Source organism: Microcaecilia unicolor, chromosome 3, assembly GCF_901765095.1.
Source record: "Microcaecilia unicolor chromosome 3, aMicUni1.1, whole genome shotgun sequence".
NCBI classification, from domain to species: Eukaryota; Metazoa; Chordata; class Amphibia; order Gymnophiona; family Siphonopidae; genus Microcaecilia; species Microcaecilia unicolor.
Window position 1 is genome coordinate 349014652 of NC_044033.1, and position 25628 is coordinate 349040279.

The window sequence follows — 25628 nt, forward strand, 5'->3', positions numbered from 1 at the left end:
GAAAACAAGATAGGAAACGGAGGATAGTGATAAATGGAGTTTGACAATCAGTCAACCAGTTTCTTGACCTGCTCAGGTTTTATGAGCTTTGTGTGTGGAACAATGTAAAAACTTATTGAAATCTAAGCATACATTCAATGCCCCCTTCCTCCCCCCACTTCAGTCAAAATCATTAATTGCCCAAAGAAATGGATCATTTTGATATGATCATCCTCTAGTAAAACCATATATTTTTATACAGATTAAGGTTTCCTCCCTATTTCTACTTTTATGAAGACAGATGTTGCTTTTCTATCAGTTCCTTACAAGAGTCTTTACATCCTTGCACATTTTCATATTCTCTTAAAAAAAAAAAAGTTAAAAAGTCTGCATTTACAATTTGACAAAATTAAAGAAATTATTCAAATAGTAGATTACAAATAAGAAACCCAAAAAATCTATTAAGTTTTTACACCTGTTGATTCAACACTTGTGGCTGTTGATAACACTTAACACTTGTTAGAAGACTCTTTTGAGAGCAACTTTGCACAGCAGGATGCTGAATTTCTTCTTGGAAGAGGGTAGTTTTAAATAACTCAAAGTTAACAAGGGGGGGGTGGTGGGGGCGGTCCGCCCCGGGTGCACGCCGCTGGGGGGTGCCGCGGCACGCGCCTGCTCTGAGTTCGCTGACTTCGCACGTTCGTTGCAGCTCCCTCTGCCCTGGAACAGGTTACTTCCTGTTCCGGGTCAGAGGGAGCTGCAGTGAACAGTCAAAGTCAGGGAACTCTGAGCAGGCGCGCGCTGCGGCACCCCCCACCCCCCCAGCGGCGTGCACCCGGGGGGGGGGGGTTCCACGCTGCATCAGGGGGGTGCTGCACCCGGGGGGGCAGGGCGCCGCCCCAGGTGTCCACCCCCCTAGGAACGCCACTGGGTCACCTATAGACTGCAGCCTTCAAAAGTCTTGACACAGATTTTCAATTGATTCAGGTCTGAGTTTTGTCTGGGCGACTTGACACTTTCTTCTCGCAGACCCACTCCATTGTTACTTTTGCTTTGTGCTTAGAATCTTATTCCTGCTAAAGTAAGATTTGGGATTGTCTTTAGTTCAGTCTACAGGCCCCACCTCTCTCCTCCTTTCCCACCCACCCCAGGACTGGATTTTGTTATATAATCTTAAGACACATAGCCAACACTTTTCATTCAGCTTGAAATCACATGCGTTTCCCTCATCATAATTTAACTGCTCTTTATCAAAACTAATATAATAAAATATTTCCAATATCAATTGTCCTCCTATACGCCCAAGAACAAACGTCAGAGGCAGCAGCAAATCAACAAAAATAATCCGAGTAAAAATTCCAAAAATCAGTGTCTTGCAACCGATTGAGCTGACCACTGGATCCTAACTCATCTGTATACATGCAGATTCCTATGTGGGGGCACCTTCAGCACTTCTGCAATGCTTGGAAGGCCATTCCTTCAGACATCTGGGTGCTAAGGATCATTCAGAATGGTTACCAGGTCAACTTCCTTCGACCACCACCACAACTACGACTGCTGTCAGTTTGCAGGACACCATGTTCATACCACCACCTTCTCCAAGCCAAAGTATCCTTCCCGTTACTCAAACTACCTTGTAGTCCTCCATCCTCACTGGCCTTCCCCATAGGCTGGATTTTAACTACAGCATCTCCTGCTAGTTACAATGGGAGCAATTCACTCACACTGGGAGAGGAAATGGAAGGAAACTGGGAAACTGCAGATAGATGATTTTCCAACTCATAAAAATGACCAGACATTATACATCCTAGTCATTAAATTGACAATTCTGCCGACTTCTGAAAAAGAGCCATACAGATTGGCAATCCTTATCTCCTGAGTCCTAAGCACATCTCACAGGATCCCCCTAATCATGTGGGCACAATATACGTACAAAGTTTGACAATGGCTCATCTGGCTCTGCCCAAGGAAACAGAATTTATTGGTTGGTATGTGCATTGCCCAAGTAACACTGATTCTAGCTGAAGTTTACATTACAGAGTAAAAAAAAATGAAAAAAAAAGGCATAGGGAATTATTTACATTCCCAGTGTATATCTGTGGGGTCTGTATGTGTTGAATCTGCGGGGAAGTTTTCAGGTGGGTAGTTTCAAGGGGTTTAAATGGGGGGGGGGGAGGGGGGAATGAGTAGTTTGGTGTTTTGGAAGACTAGATAATTGCACCTTTTAAACTGCTCTGCCCTATTCTCATCTACTATATTTCAATCTAAGCTGAATTCTTTTTCCCATAGAAATGCATTGGGTTAATTTTTGAAGATGCTTATTTCACTGACCGCCCCCCCCCCCCCCCCACCCCAATCTGACTTGGCCTATTTTCAATACTCAATCTGGATGATTTTCAAAGCGATTTAAGTGGACAGGAGAGGCTCCAGCCTGCTCAAATCGCCTGTAGCCGCCCAATCGCCAATTTTCAGCAGCACTTAACTGGGCAGAGCTGCTGAATGTCAGCTCCAACTGGCCCATAAAAAATATGGGCAGGTCAGGGGTGGCAGTAAAAAGGATGGAGGTCCAAGAAAGAAAGTAAAATAGAGTCCAAGATGTAAAATTCACATCAATTTATTAATGTTTATTACAAATTTTGTATTCCAAAATAAAATAAAAATTAAAAAATTAAAATTAAAATAAAAAAAACAGTGGAAAGGAACACCTAACATGGGACTCGATACAGCTCTGTTCTGGCACAAAATGCCTGCATCAGGAGTCCATTACAACTATTGATGCTATTAGTTCGTAGATATATAGAAGATTAAAGATCAAATGTTTCTTCAAAACATAAGTTGAGTGTGCCAGCCTCTCAGAATAACTGTATACCTAAGCAGTTTCACATTGGCACACAGACACTATTTTTATTCCCCGATTATGTATATACCAGACTGATATCAATATCTGTGATGGACTCCTAATGCATGTCTTTTGAGCCTAAACAGTTGGTGTCGTCATGTTATGACAGTACCATCGTTGGACTCGTACCTTGGACTCTTCTCTGTTTGACCTCACTCCTTTTTTGCTGATGCATTCACTCATGAGGCTTTTGTTTCTCCTTGCTATGTTTCCAGGTTGGGTGTGGTACAGGTGGCAGTTATGCAGGTGTCACAAATATTTAGTGCCATGACCCGCATAGCTAACATGACCAAGGGGGGCAGGGTCAGCAGCAGCTCTGAAAGGGAGCGGGGTCAGATGCAGTTTATAAAAATAGTGTACTGCTGATAATGCCTCTTATCAGTTATCAACCACATTCCCGACTTGCAAGAATTGCTTACCTTGGAGTCTCCCTTCTTCATTTACTGGAGGAGAAGCCTAATGGTTAGTAGCGCAGCCTGAGAACCCGGGGAACCGGATTCGATTCCCACTGCAGCTCCGGGCAAGTCATTTAAACCTCCATTGCCCCAGGTACAAATTAATTTCCATATATAGTATGTAAACTGCTTTGATTGTAACCACAGAAAAGTGGTATATCAAGCCCCCACCCCCTTTCCTTTCACTTAGTGTGCATGGAGTAAGACATAATTACGAGGAATTACCAATGGCATATGTGAACTTAATTAACGTACAAATTATTCCCAGGACAAAATTCAGAAGCCACCTACTTGCAATTTGAGAGCTCGCTCTTCATCACTGGTAGTCTCTAGAAGATCATCTATGTCAATTTCCACTTCTGGCATCTCTTCTTCCTGAAAGTGGAGAATACCGTGTTAAAGGTAGTGATCTTGCAAAACTCTGCTTTGGCATGCTCATTTATCCATGTCATATAAGGAAATAGAGGGGCAACATCTCCAAAAACACCGATTATTCCAGTCAGAGTTCAATAACGTTCACTTTTGCTCAAGTGCCATTCAAATCCAGTGTAATTTCAGCAAATTCAGGCACCTTAAACAACTCAGCAAGTAACTCCTCAGTTGCTTGAAAAACCACAAAGCATGGTTTTGATCTCAAAAGATAACTTGGAATCTCCACCCTCAGTAGCAGAATATGAACTTGGCAGAATGATCATACTGCTTCAGTGCAGCGAGGTATAAACAATTTTGTTACAGCATTCGCAGGTAGGATAGCTATAACAGTTCTGCCTAACCCTAGGTGGTAACGATAACCAGGCACTATACACAATTTTAAGCAATGAAGGGAGCTCACTGTTAACTAATTCTCAATATGCTCAACTTCTCAACACTTCTATACCTTTGAAAATATAATATTTTGGCACACTCAGTCAACTAGGTAAATGCAGAGTAGGCTAGATATGTAAACTGTTCACTGTAAGGAAAGGCAACTGATCAACATTTACACACACTGAGGATGATTACACATTAAAGTTGGTGAATAAAGTTGGTGTTAACAAAGCACACATTAAATGAAGGTAACTGAAGTTGGAGATGGGGTCAGGAAAAACACCTCACCTGAATATAATTGGGCAAGGCTAGCCATGACCTCCCTGAAATTCAGACCCATCTGGAATCAAGAGAGAGCTAGACTCGCACAAAACCTAAGAGCTGTGGACCTGACAGGGAAGTGAACCCAGGAGCCTCTTCTTGAAGACAGCGGATGGGCCCACCAGGAAGATGAGAGGGCCCAGCGGAACAGCAGCTCTTGGCAGCACAAACCGGCACCCAAAGCCCAGCATCAGAAAGGCCCTTGGGAGCCCAGCGGCAGAGACTGGCTAAGGCAAACTAACTCAGCCCCTCGTTGGATGTCCAGCAGCCACCAAGAGTGCTACAGCGGAAGTGTGAGATATAGTGGGGATGGGCAGGGAAGGATTCCATTTAGGAGCAAGAAGATCACAGTTAATACTAATAATAATAAAAAAAAAAACTGATGAAGGAACAGGGAGATATGACTAAAGTTGCCACATTGGTAGAGAGACTAACTGGTCCCAAGAGCACTGTTTAAAGGTTAATAGGTTGCTTACTGAAAACCATTCGCCCAGAAGGCTTAATATGTGAAGTATTTTTGATAAGAATATATAATAATGGCTTACTGTGTTTATATAACAGTTTCTTGAACTTTTTACAACTTAACATTTCAGCTAGCCTTGTTCACAAGTGGTCTGAGTTTTCTGGAGTGGGGGGGGGGGGGGGGGGGGAGGGAAATCCCACCCACTTTATTCCCAAGGTGGAGGTACCAGACACTAGGTATTCCAAGCAGCGTGCCAGAGGGGGACTCTTGCCAGGTTGGACTAGGACTCGGAAATGCTCACAAGGGGGTATCACATACCTATATACAATTAAGTCCTTAATGATTCACTACTCATGGAGGAAACATTTTAAGATCAATCAGTGGTATATTAGAAAACCCCAAATAAGTATGGAAGGGAAGAAGTCACTGAAGCAGTAATTTAGAGATACAGTGGTCCACTGATCAAAGTGTAATGTTTGGTATATCGGTGGTCACCATATGTGCAGCACAAAAATGCTAAACCCTCAGAACGATTCTTTGCATATAGATGCCCTTCATGTTCAATTTAAGTGCAGTGACCCCACTCAGTACTCGCTCCTCTAAAATAATTGCACATTAATTTTACTTTATATCTATCATTTCTTACAATGGGAGCAATCAAGCTCATCTCTGTTCAGTTACCGTATAAATACTGCATTTTTTCAGACAAATAAAAGGATACCGATTTCTTTTCAAATTTGTTCTTCAAGTCACTAATGGGTGGGTGAAAGTACTTGCGGTGAACAACACAATTCTACTTATTTTAGAAAGGCATCTACTGACCAATGGTCTGTATCTTAGAGATAATAGTGAAGGGCAACAATTACGGTTTATTAACTTTTGATACGCAATGAGGATATTTTGCGATAAAAATGTTTAAATGTCATAGTGAAGGTGATCAAGTACTTTGGTATAAAAAAAATTTTAATATTTGTTTTGTTTCCATAGAATTTATTCTACCTCAAAAGGCAGACATGATGCCGAAACAGCCACATTGATTTTAATAGTGTGGTGGTGTCTTAATAAAATCCTTTTATCTACATCTTTGATGTTGATTTCACTTTTTTGGGGGGTGGGGTTGCTTTTTGTGTGTAATTCCCAGCCTCTTCTATAAGCTTTGACTACAGTACAGGTAAGGTTCAAGCTAAAATAACCCAACCTGCACCTCGTACTGAAGGAGACCATGGTGCCTCTCGGGGGGGGGGGGGGGGTGGCGGGCAAGGACACCAAGCTATACCAATGTCTTTAAAGTGGAGTAGCCATCGAGTTGTTAGAACAGCAGGGAAACCAGGGTTTAAATCCCATAGACACCAGCAGCATCTCTACACAGAAAAATATTTGTGGTGGCAACAGGGAACAAGGAAAACTAACATTTCTGCATATCATAACCCCACCCCCCTCCCAACACACATAATTAGAAATAAAACAGCACAGTCTATGCATAAAAGAATCCTTCCCCCTCTAGCCAGTTTCAACTACCCAGTGTAACTGCCATTATAATTGATAAAAGAATTTGTTGAATATTATGTAGGCATGGAGTTTGGATTCTCTACAGAATTGTTCAGAATCTCAATATAAACCCTGAAGCTCCAGTTCTGCATTACAAAACTCCATATTCCCCAACAATGAAACTTTTCTCCTTTGTAACTCAACGCACAAAAAAATAAAAATTCTGAATCATCCCAGGAACCGCTCCTTCCACTGACACACTGTTTAAAGCAGATCGGTTTTTGTTTGTGTGGCGAATCGATTGGTTGTGGAAACCACCAGTCTTGTGCATTTTTAATTTTCAAACAGGCTAGACACTGCAAAAACAACACAAAACCCTGCATAGACACTCCAAAACCTATATAGGAAACTAATCAAATTATAATAGCCCTTATATTACACTGGACCCTAGAGAGTATCAATATACCTGCTACTGGGAAACTGGAACAAATTAGACCGTTACAGATTCCTACAGAAATCACGTGCTAGCAGAATCCTTCACCTGAGTCACAGATGCAGAACATGACTCACCTGATACAAAATAGAGGACCACAAAAAAAAAAAAAAAAAAAAAAAAAAAAAAAAAAGACATGAAGACAAAACAGGGGATCACAAAAAAACATGCAGACAAAAACTAAGAATTAGATACCAGACTCTATGTTGTGCACCACCACAGAAAGAGATGTTATGTCCTCCTGTACAGTTTGTGCAAAATAAAGCCAACATATGTAAATTCTCAATACTGACATAGTTCAATCACTAAACTGAAAATAAAATCATTTTACTACCTTTGACTTGTGATTTTATTATTCTAATCTTGCTCCCAGTCTCTGCTTCCCTCTTAACTCATTTTCAGGTCCACTTGTCCATTTGCTATTTCTTCTCACCTCCTTTGTTCTTCCCTCCCCTACATCTACGTTCTACACTTGTCTACCTCCCTCTCAAATCCAGTTTTCCCATCTTTTCATGTGCACCATGTTATCCCTCTTTCCTTTGCTTCATGTGCAGCGTTTCTCCTTAGTTTCTCTGTGGGTACATTGTTTCTCCTGTCTCCTCTTTCCCACCCCCTTTCCTTCTCACATATCCAGTCTCTTTCCTTACCTTTTTACTCCCTCTCAGGTCCAGTCTCTCACCCCTTAGCCATAAGTTTACAAAGGTACAGTGGTAGTCGGCAGCGATTAGATCAGGCTTTCCTTTAGCTGCCCGGAGTCTTTCCCACTGCTGCATCCTGCCTATGCAGCAAAATGGTTACAGCAGACGGCAGGACCCCAGGGCAGACCAGAGGAAGGCCTGATCTAAAATCATTGCCATCAGTCAACATATGTTTGCAAACTTGTAGCTATGGGGAGAAAGACCAGATCCGAGGGATTGGGGGATGCAATGCCAAACTTGTCCAGGAAGTGCACAGATTCTGGCTGGGGTGCTAAGGCATTTTTTTTTTTTTGGGGGGGGGGGGGGATGCACATTCCACAACACGGTACAAAAAAAGTGATGCCTATGACAGATGCTCCTTATAATCTTGGGAAGTTTTAAGACTCCCTTGTCTCGGGTACAAACATCCTGTAGGTTGTAAGCCCCTCGGAGACAGGGAAATACCTACAGTACCTGAATGTAACTCACTTTGAGCTACTAGTGAACAGGCATGAGCTTAATCCAAATACATTTGTTCTATTCCTGGCCACTTCAGTTAAATCTTATAACTTTGTAGGCTTGCAGTTGTATCTCTGAACTGATTCAGTGGGTCAAATCAAAAGACCACTGATTAGTTACTGTAAATAAGGGATTTTAAAGTCAAGCATGAATGAAAAATAACTTGACAAAGAAATAAAAAAGGCCTATTTACTAAGCTCTATTAGTTGTTAACATGGGAATTGCTGCATTAAATGGCAGAAGGAGGCACAGAATGAACACAGACTGCTCCTTACAGTTAATGCAGAGATTGCCGTCACACATCAAAAGGTGTTGCTAACTGCATCTGCCACACAGTTATGTTTTTTTTATGTTTTCTATGATAACTGCACGTGTAAAATGCCGGGAATGCTCCCAGTAGCAAACACAGAAGTTTTACTGTTACCACACAATTTTGGAATCACTACACAGTAACTGTAAAACCCTTAGTAAATGCAATCATGCAGACTTAGATTTTGTTACATGTGAAGAGCCATTTAGCAAAGCAAAACGTAAAGAAACTGGGATCTTGCTATAACCATCATTTTGTTAAAACACTCAGCTCTAGGCAATGCACTCACTCCCGGTCCACAAATGTGTCTATGAAGGGGACATGTGCCACGGCAAAATGGACTGGACCGTTACTAATCTGATTGATGCTGCAAAAAAAAAAAAAATTAATTAAGGGGTCCCTTTTGAGCTGCAATAAATTTTACCCTTATTGCACAGTTATGTAATAATTACCATGTGGTATGTACAAAGACTGTACAGTGAACGCAGGAGTGTAGACACCATCTGCCCTGCATTTACCATACAGGGCAGACAATTACCACAGAAGCACCTATTACATACCACATGTGCAAGACCACCTGCACTATCAGACACCACATGTAATGTGGTGCAGGCCAGATGGTTAAAGAAATAAAACCCAGAGCACCAGGCTGCAGTGGCACGCCCAAATCTCCCTCTCAGAGCACACATTACAACTGCTCCACAACCAGGTCATGCCTTCAATCTTTCATCTTCAGTTAGGTGTTCCTCATGGCTCCACTCTTGCACTCCTCTTTAATAATTTTCCTTGCACCTCTTCTAACTATTGTCCAAGAACAAGGCTGTACCTCCTATTGCTATGCTGACAATATGCAAATTCTTTGTCATGTCTCTCACCCATCCACTTCAATCAATTCTTTAAACAACTGCCTCAACTATGAAGGACAATTTCCTCTTCCTAAACACTTCAAATTGTGAGTCCATCCTCTTTTCTGACCCCTAACACTATTCTCCATACTTGTTGACCTTCCATCAAAATTCTGGGTTTCATGTTTGACAAACTCACATTTAAAACCAACACAGTTGTTCAATGCGCCTTTGCCTTGAATCACATCCATATTGTGCACCCTCCCCCCGTCTCTGATCTGTATCCTCCTTATTGACCCAATCATATCTCATCTTGATTACTGCAACTCTAGGCAGGTCTTCCTCTATATTCTCTCAAATGTCAATCCACCGCTGTTATACTACTTCATCATGCTCACCACTTTGCAGGGCCGGTCTTAGCAAGTGCGGGCTCCTATGCAGACCAATTTGGTGGGGGGCCCATCCTAGCTCCACCCCATTGATAAGATTATTCCATTTTTAGAAATTTATGAAATTTCAAATAAAGACAAATGAAGCTAAACTTGTACAAAAAACTGATTGAAATAAGCACAATGCTATCATGAAACCTCCCCTCCCCAGAAATTATTCAGTTCAAGTCCACTACAATTAGTAGTTCCAATTCTCATAACAAAGGAGAGTAAAGGAAAAATATTAAGAAAAGATCCAGTACTTTCAAATTCCCCTATTACTCTGTAACCCATCAAACCAGAGAGGCAAGTAGCCACATCAGTTACTAAAATAGTTTGAACTGATTGTACCTACTTTATATCAGATTTTGCTACTTCATGATTTCCATTCTCAGATTTTAGCTTAGTAATCTTTTCTTCCTGTGATTGCAGTCTAGCTTCCAAATGATTAACTCGAGGTGTCATATCATTAATTACTGGAAGCAGTGTTTTAGCTAAATCTGCTATTGCCATCCACATTTTTATCAGGAGAAATATCTGCAGATCTATGTGAAAATAACCCAGATGTGTTAGAAACAGCCTCTTCCAAGCCAGAAGATCTTACTTGCTCAGCTTCTCCAGCAACTAATGTTGTTGGGCCAAATTCCTCTCAGGGAGGCAGACATTTCCAACCCTTGCACCGTCTGCAAGCGTCGTTAGATGAGAGAGACACTTCTCCTGATCTCCTGCCTGCATGGAATCCGATTTTGATTTGGCATAAGTGCACAACTGTTGGCGTCAGCGACGATGGCTCACCTCACGTCCTCACCACCTCCAACCAGGCTCCAGCTTTTCCCGCTCAGTGACTCCCACCCTCGCGTCCGGAAATACATCAGAAGGCGGGACATTGAGCGGGAAGCTGGAGCCTGGAGGTGAGCCGTCGCGCTGCAACTGTCTGTTGTCGCCGTTGGGGGCGGGGCCGTCCCTGCCTGGGCTGGCTCACTGGCATCGTTTAATTAGTCACCGGGGTCCGGGGACTTGGGAGCTGACGGCGGGCTAAGCGGGCCCAAGCCGGGGGGTGGGCGCTGCGCCGGTGGTGGCGGGAGCGGAGCGGCTGAGCCGTGGGAATGGGGTTCATCTCAGGCGACTAAGGCGAGCAGTGGCGGAGGTCGGAGCGAGGCAGAATTGAGGCGCGCCGCGCGGGGCCCCCTTAGGAGTGGGGCCCTATGCGGCCGCCTCGGTTGCCTCTTCCTAAGACCGGCCCTGCCACTTTGATCATGCTAATGCTCCTCTGCCCTGCACAACACTGATTAGCTGTCCTCTCCAGTCAATTTAAGATAATTCTTGTTTACAGAGGCCACTTTCCTACTGCCCCAGCCTATATTAACCACCTATTCATTCCCTATACCCCCTCCCATTCTCTCTGTTCCACTGATAACCTCTCTCCCCGCCCCTCCTGTTCTGCACCTAAACACTTCATGTGAAACAGCTTTCAGTTATCTGGGCCCTAAACTATGGCACTCCCTTCCACCTCACCTCAGAAAAAACAAATCAATATCAAAGAAAACTGTGCTCATAGTTATTGAGTTTGATGGTTTTCTACAACTTCCATTTAGTTAACATTACCAGGTCTCATTAAAACCTGCTGTGCAATATGACAGTAGTACTCTCCCAGGCAACAAGAACAGATGCCATTAGCACCTGGGATACATAATGACCTGTGTACTTCCTGAAATTTTGGCTGCAGTCTCTTAATATTTCTATACCAAAATGTACAATACTCAAAGCAGGTTATTTCTGTGTGGGGAAAGTTTCCTATGTGGATCAACAGATTTTGTAGCCTCACAGACACTATTGCCTTTTTCAGATAACTGTTTAGGAATGGAAACCTAAGATCAATCAATCATCCATAAAAGATGGACAATCTACAAATCAGGGTCATTACCACTTGACAGTGTGTCAAAAAGCAATTACTACAGGTTCCACCTTTAAATTAATGCAATAGACATTCCTGTTTAGTGCTTCTACCTACAGCAAAGATCTTTATTAAATTTTCAAGAAGGGAGGCCACCCTGACAAAAAAAAAAGGAAAAGCAACCTTCAATGTGAGAGCCAGGACCATTGCAGAACAAAGCTGCCAGTGTGGGGGGAAAGGAGAGTCCCTTCCCCATGAAGTGGCCAGCCTGGTCCCTCAAAGGTCCCTAAAATAGTCTCCTCCCCCATATAGTCACATAGCATAACCTGCCCCCACCCAACCAGGGCACCCTGGCTGATGTAGTGGAAACACAAACTGACCTCCTGCTCCTTTCTTTTAGGATTTGGTGAGAAGTTCCCCATTCCTGTCCACTAAAACAAGGCAGCAACTGTTTTAGCTCTGTTTGCCCCTGATCCTCTTTGAATCCTTACTCTTCGAGCACGTGCCTTCACCTTCTAAGTGTGAAGATGTGAACTGGCTGATTCTTTCAGTTAGGTTGCTGCGTCAGGTATATATGAAGGGACCTCCCTATAACTGAAATGTCAGAGGTGGGAGCAATGGCATAGCTACGGGGGCCATAGGGGCCTGGGCCCCCTGGTTTAGCTGGCAGGGGTTCCAAGACGTAGGGGCTCAGGAAGTTTATTCCAGGCGTAGGGTGCAGCGAGACAGAAGGCGCAGTCTGGAGTTGGCAGTAGTGGAGAAGGGAACAGATAAGAAGGATTTATCCATGGAGCGGAGTGCACGGGAAGGGGTGTAGGGAAGGACGAGTGTGGAGAGATACTGGGGAGCAGCAGAGTGAGTACATTTATAGGTTAGTAGAAGTTTGAACAGGATGTGAAAACGGATAGGGAGCCAGTGAAGGGTCTTGAGGAGAGGAGTAGTATGAGTAAATACCTGGCAAGATCCCAAAAATGTATAAAACATTTTATATAACATAGGTTTCATAGTTTTTGAGACAAGCTAACTAAACCAGCAAGTTAAGGGACTTAGTTGCTGTTTGTATGTTTTGTTTAAGTATATTGCCTTCAGAAAATGTATAAATAAAAGGGAGCTTAAAAAATAGATCAGACAGATATCCATATTGAGCTATGAGCCTGCCCAGTTGTTTAGAAATCTAAAGCACAAGGCATTAACGCTGAGTTTGTAAAATTTAGAGTATTGGTTACTGAATCCATGGAACGTCTGACTCTTGTAAATCGAGCAATATTTTTTTTTCACTGGGGCAGGGTCTGCTGCACTTCTGCCAGTGATTTTGCATGACTGGTTTTGGGTTCCATCTAAAATAGAATTTGTAGGTCACCTCTAGAGTTTTAATCATTTCCAAACAATGAAGCTAATCAAACTCATTTTGGACTCAGATTCTGTAAAATATATCTTTATCTCAAGGGTCACTGTTAGCATTCATAAATCAATTTAAAAACATTTGATGAGGCACTGAAAGTATGTTATCTCATCATGTCCTAGAGCTCCATGACTGCAGCTGTTCTTGGTCAGATACTCTGTTAAGCTATGTACTGCATCAACCATGCAGAGATCAGTGCAGCTGCAATCTCTAAAACAGCGTACTTGTTCCACATAGGTAATCTGAAAAGGGAGCTGCAAGTGCTAATACATAGTACCAAATCATGATGGAGCAGCACTGCTGCTTAAAGTGACTGCCCAAAGTTGTGATCAGAGACTGTCTGCCACTTACTGCTGCTTATTGTACTAGTATTAAAATGGGCAGACTTGAATCCAGCATCAAAATGAAACCTCCTCTTGACCTCTCCCCAGTCCACCAATTCAGATTTGAAGGAAGGCTGAAAGGCGAGGCGAGTAAGTACTTCTAACCATACTGGGAGCGCCTTATGTTATCACTGGCATAGAGCCCAAGCAGGTCCTGTAGTTCTCCATGCCACTGCTATTGCTGGCAAAATTCTTAATGGTGTTTTTCAATTCTTCATTGACCAACCCGATTTTTATAAATTGATTCTTATAAATATTATCTTATGTTATCTAGTATTTAGCATTACTTAGCTTCAGTTTCAGTTAGTTGACAGTGAAGCAGCAAATTTTCTTTCCATTCAAACCTCTGCCGACTTGGCCAGGTTTCGTTTGTACTTCGTCAGGGAAGAGGTTTGCTACAATAAAAAATATCATTAAAAAATGTTTCCTCTTATTCTTCCAAGCATAAACATATCACTACTATCTTATTCAATTCATCATAAATTCTTTACCATTGTATGTTCACTTTACTAGCTTCCATCCGTATCATTTGAAAAAAAGTTTACCAGTGAGTCAGATGTTGAGAGCAAGGAGAATATGTTCAGAAGATATGATGTTCGAGATGCAAGCATCTAAAATGGCTACTCGTTTTCAAAAGAGAGGTTACCCTAAAGCAATTATTAAAGCAGCATACTTGAGAGCTAAATATTCTCATCGTGATTTATTACTACAATATAAAAATTCAGTGGAAGTGGATAAATTAGTGATGGTTATTCCCTATTCTAGTTTAAGCTCTCGTATTACTGAAAGTATACATAACAACTGGAAAATTATACAGATTCATGCCTGTTTTAGGGACCATCCGATCGGTGCATTTAAAAGAGGCAAAACGATAGGAGAGATGTTGACATACAAAAAACTTGAATACACGGTGAATTCTGATGAACAACTAGGTCACTATAAATGTAAAACCTGTCAATGGTGTGAATTGACAATTGAAGGTATAACATGGATACCTCTGGGTATAACACGTCCTTTAATGTCTCGCTCCTATACGAATTGCAACTCTAAGAATGTTGTGTATGCCATTGTTTGTCCATGTCAAATGATTTATATTGGGAGGTCTAGCCGCCCAATTAAAACTAGACTAAATGAACATAAATCTCGTATTAACAATAAAATTACATCAGCTCCAATTGTTCAACACTGGATAGATAAAAATCATCAGATAAAGGATATTAAATGGAGAATTATAGATCATATTCAGTTGGGATGGGAGGGTGGTGACATTGGATTTTTCCTGAATCATAAAGAACAAAAAATGATTTTTCAATTACATTCTTTGCAACCGCATGGATTGAATTCCGAATTGGACTGGTGGTCTCTGATTGGTGGTTAATAGATGTAAAGGAACCTATCAGAGCAGAGGAGTTAGAATCAGCTGAGGTCTATTTAAATTGTAGTAGCGTTAGAGAACGCCGCAGCCATTTTCTTTGGGACACGGAAGTGAACATACAATGGTAAAGAATTTATGATGAATTGAATAAGATAGTAGTGATATGTTTATGCTTGGAAGAATAAGAGGAAACATTTTTTAATGATATTTTTTATTGTAGCAAACCTCTTCCCTGATGAAGTACAAACGAAACCTGGCCAAGTCGGCAGAGGTTTGAATGGAATGGAAAGAAAATTTGCTGCTTCACTGTCAACTAACTGAAACTGAAGCTAAGTAATGCTAAATACTAGATAACATAAGATAATATTTATAAGAATCAATTTATAAAAATCGGGTTGGTCAATGAAGAATTGAAAAACACCATTAAGAATTTTGGGGGAAAAATCCCCTGTATGGTGGAAATGAATCTGATATCTGAAGACCCCCGAAAATATAAATATATTAAAACATGTAAAAAATAAAATATATGATATCACTACTTGGAATGATACAATATTGGACATAAGCTATATGTGTTAGGGAGTATATATGAATTGATTGAGAGGTATCCCCACACTGTTAATTAGGTCTAATTAATACTGCTATTGCTGGAGCATTCGTTAGCTTGACATTTACTCTTGCTTTTGCTCTCAATCTGTTCCTGGGTACATTCCCATTGTCAGGGTTACAGTTAGCAGCAGAATAGCAGGATACTGCAAATACAAGAGCTTTTGTTTCCTTGGGGTGGGACAGCAAATGGGTTAGGTGGCCATCTTCGAATCAGCTCGCTAGTGCTGCCCCCACCCCACCCCCATTCTTGCAGTGTTTTAACACCCATTTTAAATTTACTTTTGCACATTGGAGTGTATTAGTGTTTCACTCAGAAATCTTAAAAGATATTGTACCGTATGAATTAACTATTCTTCCATTCACGTCAACCTCTTTTAAGGGATCTTGTGGAATGACGCTTAGATGGTTACGATTAAGCTGGAAAGAAGAACTACCAAGCAACTAGTTTTATTCTGGTAGCTCCAACTGTCTGACATTCTCCACAAGAGAGTGACAAGAGAGTGGAAATAAGGAAAAGGCTAGGAACTATAAGCCAGTTAGTCTGACCAGTGGAGAGTAAAGTAATGAAATGCTAAAACAAAAGGCTAGTGCAGAACTGTATTTTCTCAGAGGAATCCGATCAATTTCTTTAACTGGGTGTGAAGAGCTAGATTTGAAGAGAGTACTGGATATAGTATATACATATTTTGAAAAGGCATTCAACACAGATCTTCACAGGTAAACTTATAAATTGAATACCCTAGAGTCTAGTTATTTTATTTGTGACATTTATATCCCACATTATCCCAAACAAGTTTGAGTTCAATGTGGCTTACAATAAACAGTATAGAATACATAACAAAGAATAATGCATAAGAAAGTAATTTGTTGTAAGAATCCAATTTTACAATACAGTATCAAACATACTGGGTTAGCTAGGGATGTTTAGAAAATCTTATGAATAAGAAATTGTACATGAAGCAAAGAGAAAGTTAATGGTAAATAGAGTTAACAACCAATTCAGGCAATAATTGTTTGAGATATTGTTGTTCTTTTTGTGGGTTTGTTGAATAGGAATGATTTGAGGATTTTGCGGAATCTAGTCTATTCCTTTATATTTCTTATTTTGGGCGGTAAGGAGTTCCACCATTTGGTTCCTAGGTAAGTGAAGTCTGCACAGTGGACAGTTTTATAGATAACTGCTTCCTTACACTTATTCTACCCCCGTTATGACTCCAGTCCTTGTTAATGGATACAAAAATGTATCTCCACTCAAAAAATACCTGAAAGCAGAGGGGACAAATATTCCAAAGAACATCACAGAATTAGTGTATGAATTCATGCATAATAGCACATATGTCCTTACATAGATTTCCTCCTCCCCCCACCACCCCCAATTAAATGTGAATTGATGGCTTCTGAAAGATAATCCAATTTAGGAGCTCAAGGAATGCATGATAAGTTCAAATGTCACTTGCAGATGCAAATTGCTAAAACAGAATGCTAGCCACTTTAGGAGGAAAAAAAATATTTTCACAAGAACTGGGTCATTATGTGCAAATACTTGTTTCCTCCTCTGTAGTATACTGAACTGAAGAGCCTAAACAGGCAGCAACACATTTGCACAATACTTCTCATTGGCTTCAGTTATTCCTGAGGGATTTTTGTGCAAAATTCTCCACCTCCACAGAACGCACTGAACTCTGCTGAGGCACCAGCATCAGATCTTTGAATTCTCTCCCCCCTCCCCCCCCCAGAGACTACATGGCAAGAGGAGCAGGAAGTGTACTACTGCAGGAGGCCACTTCCTCCTCCTCCAGCCTAGAGCCAACTGCATGTTTGAACCGCAGGGCTGTATAGCATGGTTCACTTAAAAACAGTTCGAGCACGTGGCCTTATGTGTGGTTCACTCCCTGCGCCTCTTGCCACATGATCTCTGTGGGGGGGGGGGAGGAGGAGAGCGACATTGAGAACAGATGTTGCTGGTGGCCAAGTGCATGCCATAGATATAGAGATTTGGGAAGGGGGGATAGAGCTAGCACGGTGTGTGTGTGTGTGGGGGGGGGGGGGAGGATAAGCTTAAGGGTGTGCCAAGGGAGAGGTGACTAAGAAAGATACAATTAACTGGTGAGGAAAAGGAGGAAGAATGAAGGTAGGGGGTGTGCGCCTGTGGGGAGGAAGAGGTGGGACTACTGCATATGGAAGGCAGCTTTGGAACAGACAGAATTAGGGGTCTTGCTGGGAGGCTAGAGCCCAAGGACAGCAAAATAAGGGATTTCAGGCCTTATGATGGGGGAAATCTGTCAAAACACTAAACTACACAGAAATCCCCAAAACTGTGTGCAAAAATTCACCCAGGAATAAACAATTGTAAGGGTAGATAAACCATTATGCTCACAACGCTGCCTTGAGATCATGGAGAGGAATTGTATATTATAAGGAATCTTTCAGGTGCAAGCAACCAGCTGATCTGTACTCCTGTTCCCCCAATGAGTTTCATAGAAGTATACACTAAGCCTCAGTGGGGTGATTACCAAAAGGTTTCTGCTATCTTTGCTCATGGGAAACAAAATAAAAAGCTTTTAGAATTAAACTGTAAGAAAAAGTTTAACTCCATAAAGACATTGATTTCCATGACTTACTAACATCATACTGATTCATTTCACCTCCTGTACATTATAGGCTTGGTGTAAACCCTTAAGGAGCATTATCTTTATACCAAAAAAGAACACCTAGAAGAGAAAAATGGTTGCCACCATGTTAGTAGTAGAAAGGAAAAAAAAAGAAGTTATTCTATTCCAAGAAAACCATCTCAAAACGTTTTGTGCATTCCCTACTGCCTCATTTCATACAGGAAATATGTACTCAAGGTTGCTTAACTAATAAGCACATAAGCACCACCATACTGGGACAGACCAAAAGGAGCATCAATCTTAATATCCTGTTTCCAACAGTGACCAATCTAGGTCAAAAGTACCTGCAAGAGCCCAAAAGAGTAAAACAGATTTTATGCTGCTTATCCCAGGAAAAAAAAAAAACAGTGGATTTTCTTAAGTCAGTCTTAATAATGGTTTATGGATTATTTTTATTTAAATTATTTTTTGAACTTGTTCAAATCTTTTTAACCCCTGCTAATCTACCTTTACCACATTCTCTGGCAACAAATTCCAGAGTTTAATTATATATTAAGCCAATATTTTCTCCAATTTGTTTTAAAATTTATTAAATTTACTACTTAGTAGCTTCATTGTATGTCCCCCTAGTCCTTGTACTTTTGGAAAAAGTAAATGAGCAATTCATCTCTACCTGTTCCATTCCACTCTCTCATATCCCCCTTCAGCTGTCTCTTCTCCAAGCTAAAGAGCCTCTTTATTTAATTTATTTGTTACATTTGTATCCCACATTTCCCCACCTATTTGTAGGCTCAATGTGACTTTCCTCATAAGGAAGTATGTCCATTCCCTTAATCATTTTCACTACCCTTCACTGTACCTTTTGTAACTCTCTTTTTTTTTTTTTTTTTTGAGATATGGTGACCAAAATTGCACACAATACTCTAGGTGCAGTCACACCATGGAGCAATACAAGGGAATCATAATATTCTCAGTTTTGTTCTCCATTCCTTTACTAACAATGTCCTAACATTGTATTTACTTTCCTAACATTGTATTTACTTTCCTAGCCACCACTGCACATGAACAGAGGTTTCAATGTATCAACGAGCACACCCACATCCATTTTCTAGGTGGAGACTCCTAATATAGAACTTTGCATCATGCAGCTAAAGTTTGGGTTCCTCTTCCCTACATGCATCACTTTGCACTTGCTCACACTAAATGTTACCTGCCATTTGAATGCCAGTCCTCCCAGTCTTGTAACGTCCTCTTGCAATTAAACAATCCTCCTGTGAATTAACAACTTTGGATAAGTGTGTCATAGCAAGTATGATCACCTCACTCATTATTCATGATTCCAAATCATTTATAAATGTGAAAAAGCAGTGGTTATAGCACAGATCCCTAGGGAACCCCACAATCTACCCTTTACCATTGAGAATATTGACCATTTAATCCTACTCTGTTTTCTATTTTAACTAGTTCTTAATCCACAATAGAACACTGCGTCCTACACCCTCCACATTTACAGAGATGTTTGTCCCTCCGACTTATCACTATTAAATACAATTTCTGGCAGCGGTATCTCCCCCACATCTTCTGCAGGGAAGATTGAAGCAAGAATTCATTTAAGCTCTCTACTATGGCTTTCTCCTCCCTGAGTGCCTTCTTTTACCCCTGGACCAAAACAGCCTAATTCTTTTACCAGCTTCTTACTACTAGTCATTTCTATAGTGCTACTAGACATGCACAGTGCTGTACACTGGACATAGAGACAGTCCCTGCTCGAAAGAGCTTACAATCTAACTAGGACAAACAGGACAAATAAGGGATAAGGGAGTTACAAAGGTGGGAATGATAAAAATGAGTGCTGAACAAGTGAGTAAGGGTTAGGAGTTAAAAGTGACATCAAAAAGGTGGGCTTTTAGCCTAGATTTGATGGCAGCCAGAGAAGAAGCTTGACGTACAGACTGAGGAAGTATATTCCAGGCTTATGGTGCACCAAGATAAAAGGAATGGAGTCTGGAGTTAGAAGTGGAGGAGGAGAGTGCAGATAAGAGAGATTTACCCAGTGAATGGAGTTCCCGGGGAGAGTGTAGGGAGAGATAAGATTGGAGAGGTATTGAGGAGCTGCCGAGTGAATGCACTTGTAAGTCAATAAGAGGAGTTTCAACTGTATGCAGAAACGGATACTGAGCAAATGAAGTGACTTGAGAAGAAGGCTAATATGAGCACAGCGACACTGGCAGAATATAAGTCGTGCAGCAGAATTTTGAACAGATTGAAGGGGAGAGAGATGGCTTAGTGGGAGACCTGCGAGAAGCAGGTTGCAATAGTCTAAGCGAGAGGTGATAAGAGTGTGGATAAGGGTTCTGGTAGTGTGCTCAGAAAGAAAAAAAAAAAAAGGACAAATTTTGGTGATATTACAGAGAAAGAAACAGGTTTTAGCAGTCCGTTGAATAAATGCAGAGAAAGCGAGAGAGGAGTCGAAGATGACCCCAAGGTTACGAGCTGATGAGAAAGGGAGGATGAGATAGAGAACAGGGGGGGGAAGAGGAAAGATTGATTTAGGGGCAAAGATAAGAAGCTCAGTCTTAGTCATGTTTCGTTTCAGATGACGGCGAGTCATCCAGGCAGCAATATCAGACAGGCAGGCTGATAATTCAGCCTGGATTCCTGCTGAAGGTTCTGGTGTGGAGAGGTAGATCTGGGAGTCATCAGCATAAAGATGATACTGAAAACCATGGGATGAGATCAGAGTACCAAGGGAAGAAGAATAGATGGAGAAAAGAAGAGGTCCCAGGACAGATCCCTGAGGTACACCAACTGACAGTGGGATAGAAGTACAGGAGGATCCACTAGAGTATACACTAACAGTACAATGGGAGATAAGAAAACCAGGAAAGGACAGAGCCCTGAAATCCAAGTGAGGACAGCGCATCAAGGAGTAGGCGGTGATCAACAGTGTCAAAAGCAGCAGATTTAGAAGGATCAGGATAGAATAAAAACCTTTGGATCTGGCCAGGAAGAGGTCATTGGAGGCTTTAGCAAGTACTGTTTCAGTTGAATGAAGAGGGCAAAAGCCAGATTGAAGTGGATCAAGAATAGCGTGAGATGAAAGAAAGTCAAGACAATGACGGAGAACAGCACGTTCAAGTATCTTGGACAGGAAAGGGAGGAGGGAGATGGGGCGATAGTTGGAACGATAAGTAGGGTTCAATGAAGGTTTCTTGAGGAGTGGTGTGACTACAGCATGTTTGAAGGCATCAGGAACAGTTGCAGTGGAAAGTGAAAGATTGAGGATATGATAGATAAAAGGGATGACAGTAGGAGAGATAGTGCTAAGTAGATGGGTGGGAATAGAATCAGGTAGTTAGTTTCGAAGAGGAAAGAAAATGTGCAGTTTCCTCTTCAGTGAATTCAGAAAAGGAAGAAAAGGAGGTGGGGGTTGAAGAAGGGTTGAGAGAAGAGATTAAAGGAAGGAGAAGTGGAGGTGACTTGGTTGAGAATTCAAGTTTAATCTTGTGAACCTTATGAAAGTACTCAGCCAGAGTCTGGGGAGAAAGTGAAGGGGGAGTTGGAGGTGCAAGTACTTTGAGGAGAGAGTTCAGTGTGGCAAAGAGACGTTGAGGGTTTGAGCCAAGAGAATTTGTAAACTGGATGTAGTAGTCCTGTTTGGCAAGTGAAAGAGCAGACTAGACGGAGGTCAGCAAGAATTTGAAATGCATGAAGTCAGCATGGGCACAGGAAAATAGGTGGAGTGGAGTGGAGGAGTGGCCTAGTGGTTAGGGTGGTGGACTTTGGTCCAGGGGAACTGAGGAAGTGAGTTCGATTCCCGGCACAGGCAGCTCCTTGTGACTCTGGGCAAGTCACTTAACCCTCCATTGCCTGCCGCATTGAGCGGGAAAGCGTGGGGTACAAATGTAACAAAAAAAAAAAAAAAAGTAGCGGATTATAGGGGTCAACCAAGGCTGGGGTGTGGTACGTCTTACAGAATGGGAAATGGAAGGAGCGATAGTATTCAGAGCAGAGAGAATTATTATAGGAAGAGACAGCTTCATTGACAGATCTGGATAACATAGTGGTTGAGAAGAAATTTGAAACTTAGGAGGACAGAGAAGAAGGGTCAATAACCTAAAGATTCCTAAATGTATTGGTTGAGATTGGACGGGACTGGGGGGGGGGGGGGTGCTTAAGTGTAAAAGTTATCAGATGATGGTCAGAGAGGGGAAGAGCTGAGGCGCAGAAACTGAAGAGTGAGCAATTTGAGAAGATAACATCAAGGCAGTGGTTGTTCTGGTGAGTGGGGGTAGTGGAGCACAGTTGGAGATTGAAAGAAAATGTTAAAATAAGAAACAGAGGCATAAGTCAGAGGGATCATTAGCATTAATGTTAAAATCCCCAAGAATGAGGGAAGGAGATGAAGGTTCAAGAAAGAAGGAAAGCTAGGTGTCAGTCAGTGAGAAAGGAAGAAAGAGATTTATCAGGGGGTTGATAAATGACTGATACTTGGAAATGGAGAGGAGTGAATATACGGATGGAGTGGACTTCGAAGGAAGAAAAGCAGCGAGACTGAGGTGAAAGAAGAGGTTGAAATCTACAGGAGTGTGAAAGTAGTAGCCCAAGACCACCTCTGCATCAACCGGAGCGGAGGAGTGGCCTAGTGGTTAGGGTGGTGGACTTTGGTCCTGGGGAACTGAGGAACTGAGTTCGATTCCCGGCACAGGCTGCTCCTTGTGACTCTGGGCAAGTCACTTAACCCTCCATTGCCCGCCGCATAGAGCCTGCCATGAGTGGGAAAGCGCGGGGTACAAATGTAACAAACAAAAAAAAAAAACGGGCGAGGAGTATGGGAGAAACGGTAACCTCCATGACACAGAGCCACGGCTGAAGCAGAATCTTCAGGCAAAGCCAAGTCTCAATTAGGGCAAGCAGATGGAGTACAAGAGATAAAGAGGTCGTGGATGTAGGAAAGTTTGTTGCAGACAGAGCGGGCATTCCACAGAGCACATGACAAAGGCAGGGAAGAAGGGGAGAGGAGAGGGTCAGAAATTAAATTGGAGACATCAATGTGTGATCTGCACGAATAGGATAACAGCTGATATGGAGAGCCAGGATTGGGATTGATATCCCCAGCAGAACCAGGAGAAGGAGCAAGAGAGTACAGAGAACAGTAGGTGAGGCACGACGACAGCAAAGAAGGAAAGATAGATAGAATGGAGATGGTTGAATGGAAGGAAGGAAATGTTTAAGGTTGAGAGCTGAGAAGGGAGACAACAAAAGATATGGTGAGATGATGAAAGCAGAAGGTGGGCAGTGCATTCCAGTAGTATACAGTGGTTTCAGATGGAGAAAGAGATTAGGAAGAGACAGTACCAAGAGAAGGTGTACAGTAGCCATAAGTAGTAACTGGTAGAAAACATAAGGTGTAGAAAGAAAATGCTCTGCGTGCCTGGCCCCGAGTGGACCTGGGGAGTCACCCTGGAGAAGGCTGTGAGGATATGCAGATGAGCTGCAAGTCCTCCACAGCACCTAGAAGGCAGCAAGTGGGAGAGCTGGGCAGCTGGGGCGAAGGCTCGGAGTGAATTGGAGTGGACCTGGGGAGTCACCCCAGAGAAGACTGTGAAGATATGCAGATGAGCTGCAAGTCCTCCACAGCACCTGGAAGGCAGCTGGTGGGAGCGCTGGGCACCTCCACCACACACTTCCCAGTCAAAAGGCTTACCAGCATTCCTCCCCTGAGGGTCAAAATATACCTCAAAAATCTTATGTTTTTTGAAAAGACGACAACCGCCTTGAGGCAAAGTCTCTTTGCATACCTTATCAGTGCTTTGCATTTGACTTGCCATTCCTTATGTTTTTTCAAATCTTCAGTCAGATCCATCTTCCATTTTCTGAAAGATGTTTTTAGCTGCAATAACCTCCTTTATCTCACTTTTTACCCATGCCAGTTGTTCCTTCATCCTTTTTTTAATAGGTGGAATATCTGGCCTAGGATTCCAGGATACTATTTTTGAACATCCCTGCCCGATGTAAATGTTTGACCTTTGCAGCTGCTCCTCTTAAGCTTTTTTTTTTTTTTTAACACGTTTCCTCATCTACTATAATAAAAAGCACCTCCAATGTTCTGAAGCTGACTCCGTGACACTGTGGCAGTGTAGGGTTCATAAGTCTGTCATTCAGCGTTTCATTGGCTCTCACTGTCACACCCTCACGTCGTCACAAGAACGAGAAACCAATCAACGGTGTGAAAAAAAATCACCCAACATGCCTGCCCGGTCCGTCATTGCAACACGCATGAGGGTGCCGTCGTCCTTCCCTTCCTCCGATTTTTAAAAGTCATCTTCACTTACAAAGTCAGGGTTATGGCTGCCGGCAGCAGCAGTAAAATGTGTGCAGGCTCGGCCCTTCTCTCTCTTTCTCAGCTGTGGTCCCGCCCTCATTTCCTGTTTCCACAAGGGTGGGACCACAGCTGAGAAAGAGAGAGAAGGGCCGAGACTGCACACGTTTTACCACTGCTGCCGGCAGCCGTAACCCTGACTTTGTAAGTGAAGATGACTTTTAAAAATTGGAGGCAGGGGGCGAGGGACGGGCCCCTGGCACACACTCTCAATCTCACACACACTCGCACATTCACTCTCTCTCTCTCACACAGTCACTCTCACACACACTCCAAAGAAAATCTTGCTAGCGCCTGTTTCATTTGTGTCAGAAACGGGCCTTTTTTACTAGTTTTATCATACTCTCTATTTTGAAAGTTAAATTCCAACATATTGGATTTCCTGAGTGTACTTATTCCAGTTATTAAATCAAATTTGATCATGTTATGACTGGTACTGCCAAGTGGTCCCAGCATTGTTACCTCCTGCACCAGATCATGTGTTCCACTCAGGACAAGGTCTGGACTTGTTCCCCCTCTTTCTGGTTCCTAATCCAGCTGTTCCATAAAACAATCCTTGATTTCATCTAGGAACTTTACATTTATCCAGTCAATTGGGGGTAACTGAAAGTCACCCATTACTACTGTGTTTGTTTGTTTTCTCTGGAACACTTTGCCAGAGGAGGTGTCGTATCTGGGTTTTAAAAAGGTTTGGACAAATTCCTGGAGGAAGAGTCCATAGTCTGCTATTGAGACAGACATGGGAAGCAACTGCTTGCCCTGGGATTTGTAGTATGGAGTGTTGCCACAATTTGGGTTTCTGCCAGGTATGTGTGACCTGGCTTGGCCACTGTTTGGAAAACAGGATACTAGGCTAGATGGACAATTGGTCTGACTCTTTATGGCTACTCATGTTCTAATTTCTACATCAGTCTGTTCATTCTGGCCAGGTGGACGGTAGTATACTATATTAGTACTTTTCCCTTTACACATGGAATCTGTAACCATAAGGAATCTAAAGGTGCATTTTTTGTCCTGCAGACCTTTTAATCTATTTGATTCAAGGCCCCCTTCCACCAATTTGATCCTCCATATTACCGTGATAGTACTTAGACCCTGGTACAACACTGTTCCATTGATTATTTTGCTTTCAACTAGGTTTCAGAGACATCTAAATCTAATCTTTTTGTTTAGTACAATATACTCTAATTCTACCATCTTACTTTTTAGGCTAATACCAGTATATCACAGACCTAGAAGAATCCAATAGTAAGATTCCTACAGCAAAAAAAGAGAGTGCTAAACATG

General features: G+C 42.1%; 1 protein-coding gene across 3 annotated transcripts in view; it reads right to left on the minus strand.

Annotated features, from left to right (window-relative positions):
* Positions 1 to 25628, minus strand: part of PPP1R14C (protein phosphatase 1 regulatory inhibitor subunit 14C) — a 92297-nt gene that overhangs the window by 46115 nt on the left and 20554 nt on the right. For all 3 annotated transcript variants that reach the window (XR_003941325.1, XM_030195512.1, XM_030195513.1), the window contains exon 2: positions 3625 to 3708. Coding sequence is in view for 2 of the 3 variants with exons in the window: in XM_030195512.1 (XP_030051372.1) it covers positions 3625 to 3708 (84 nt within the window). In the remaining variant the exon portion in view is untranslated. The remainder of the gene's footprint in view (positions 1 to 3624; positions 3709 to 25628) is intronic.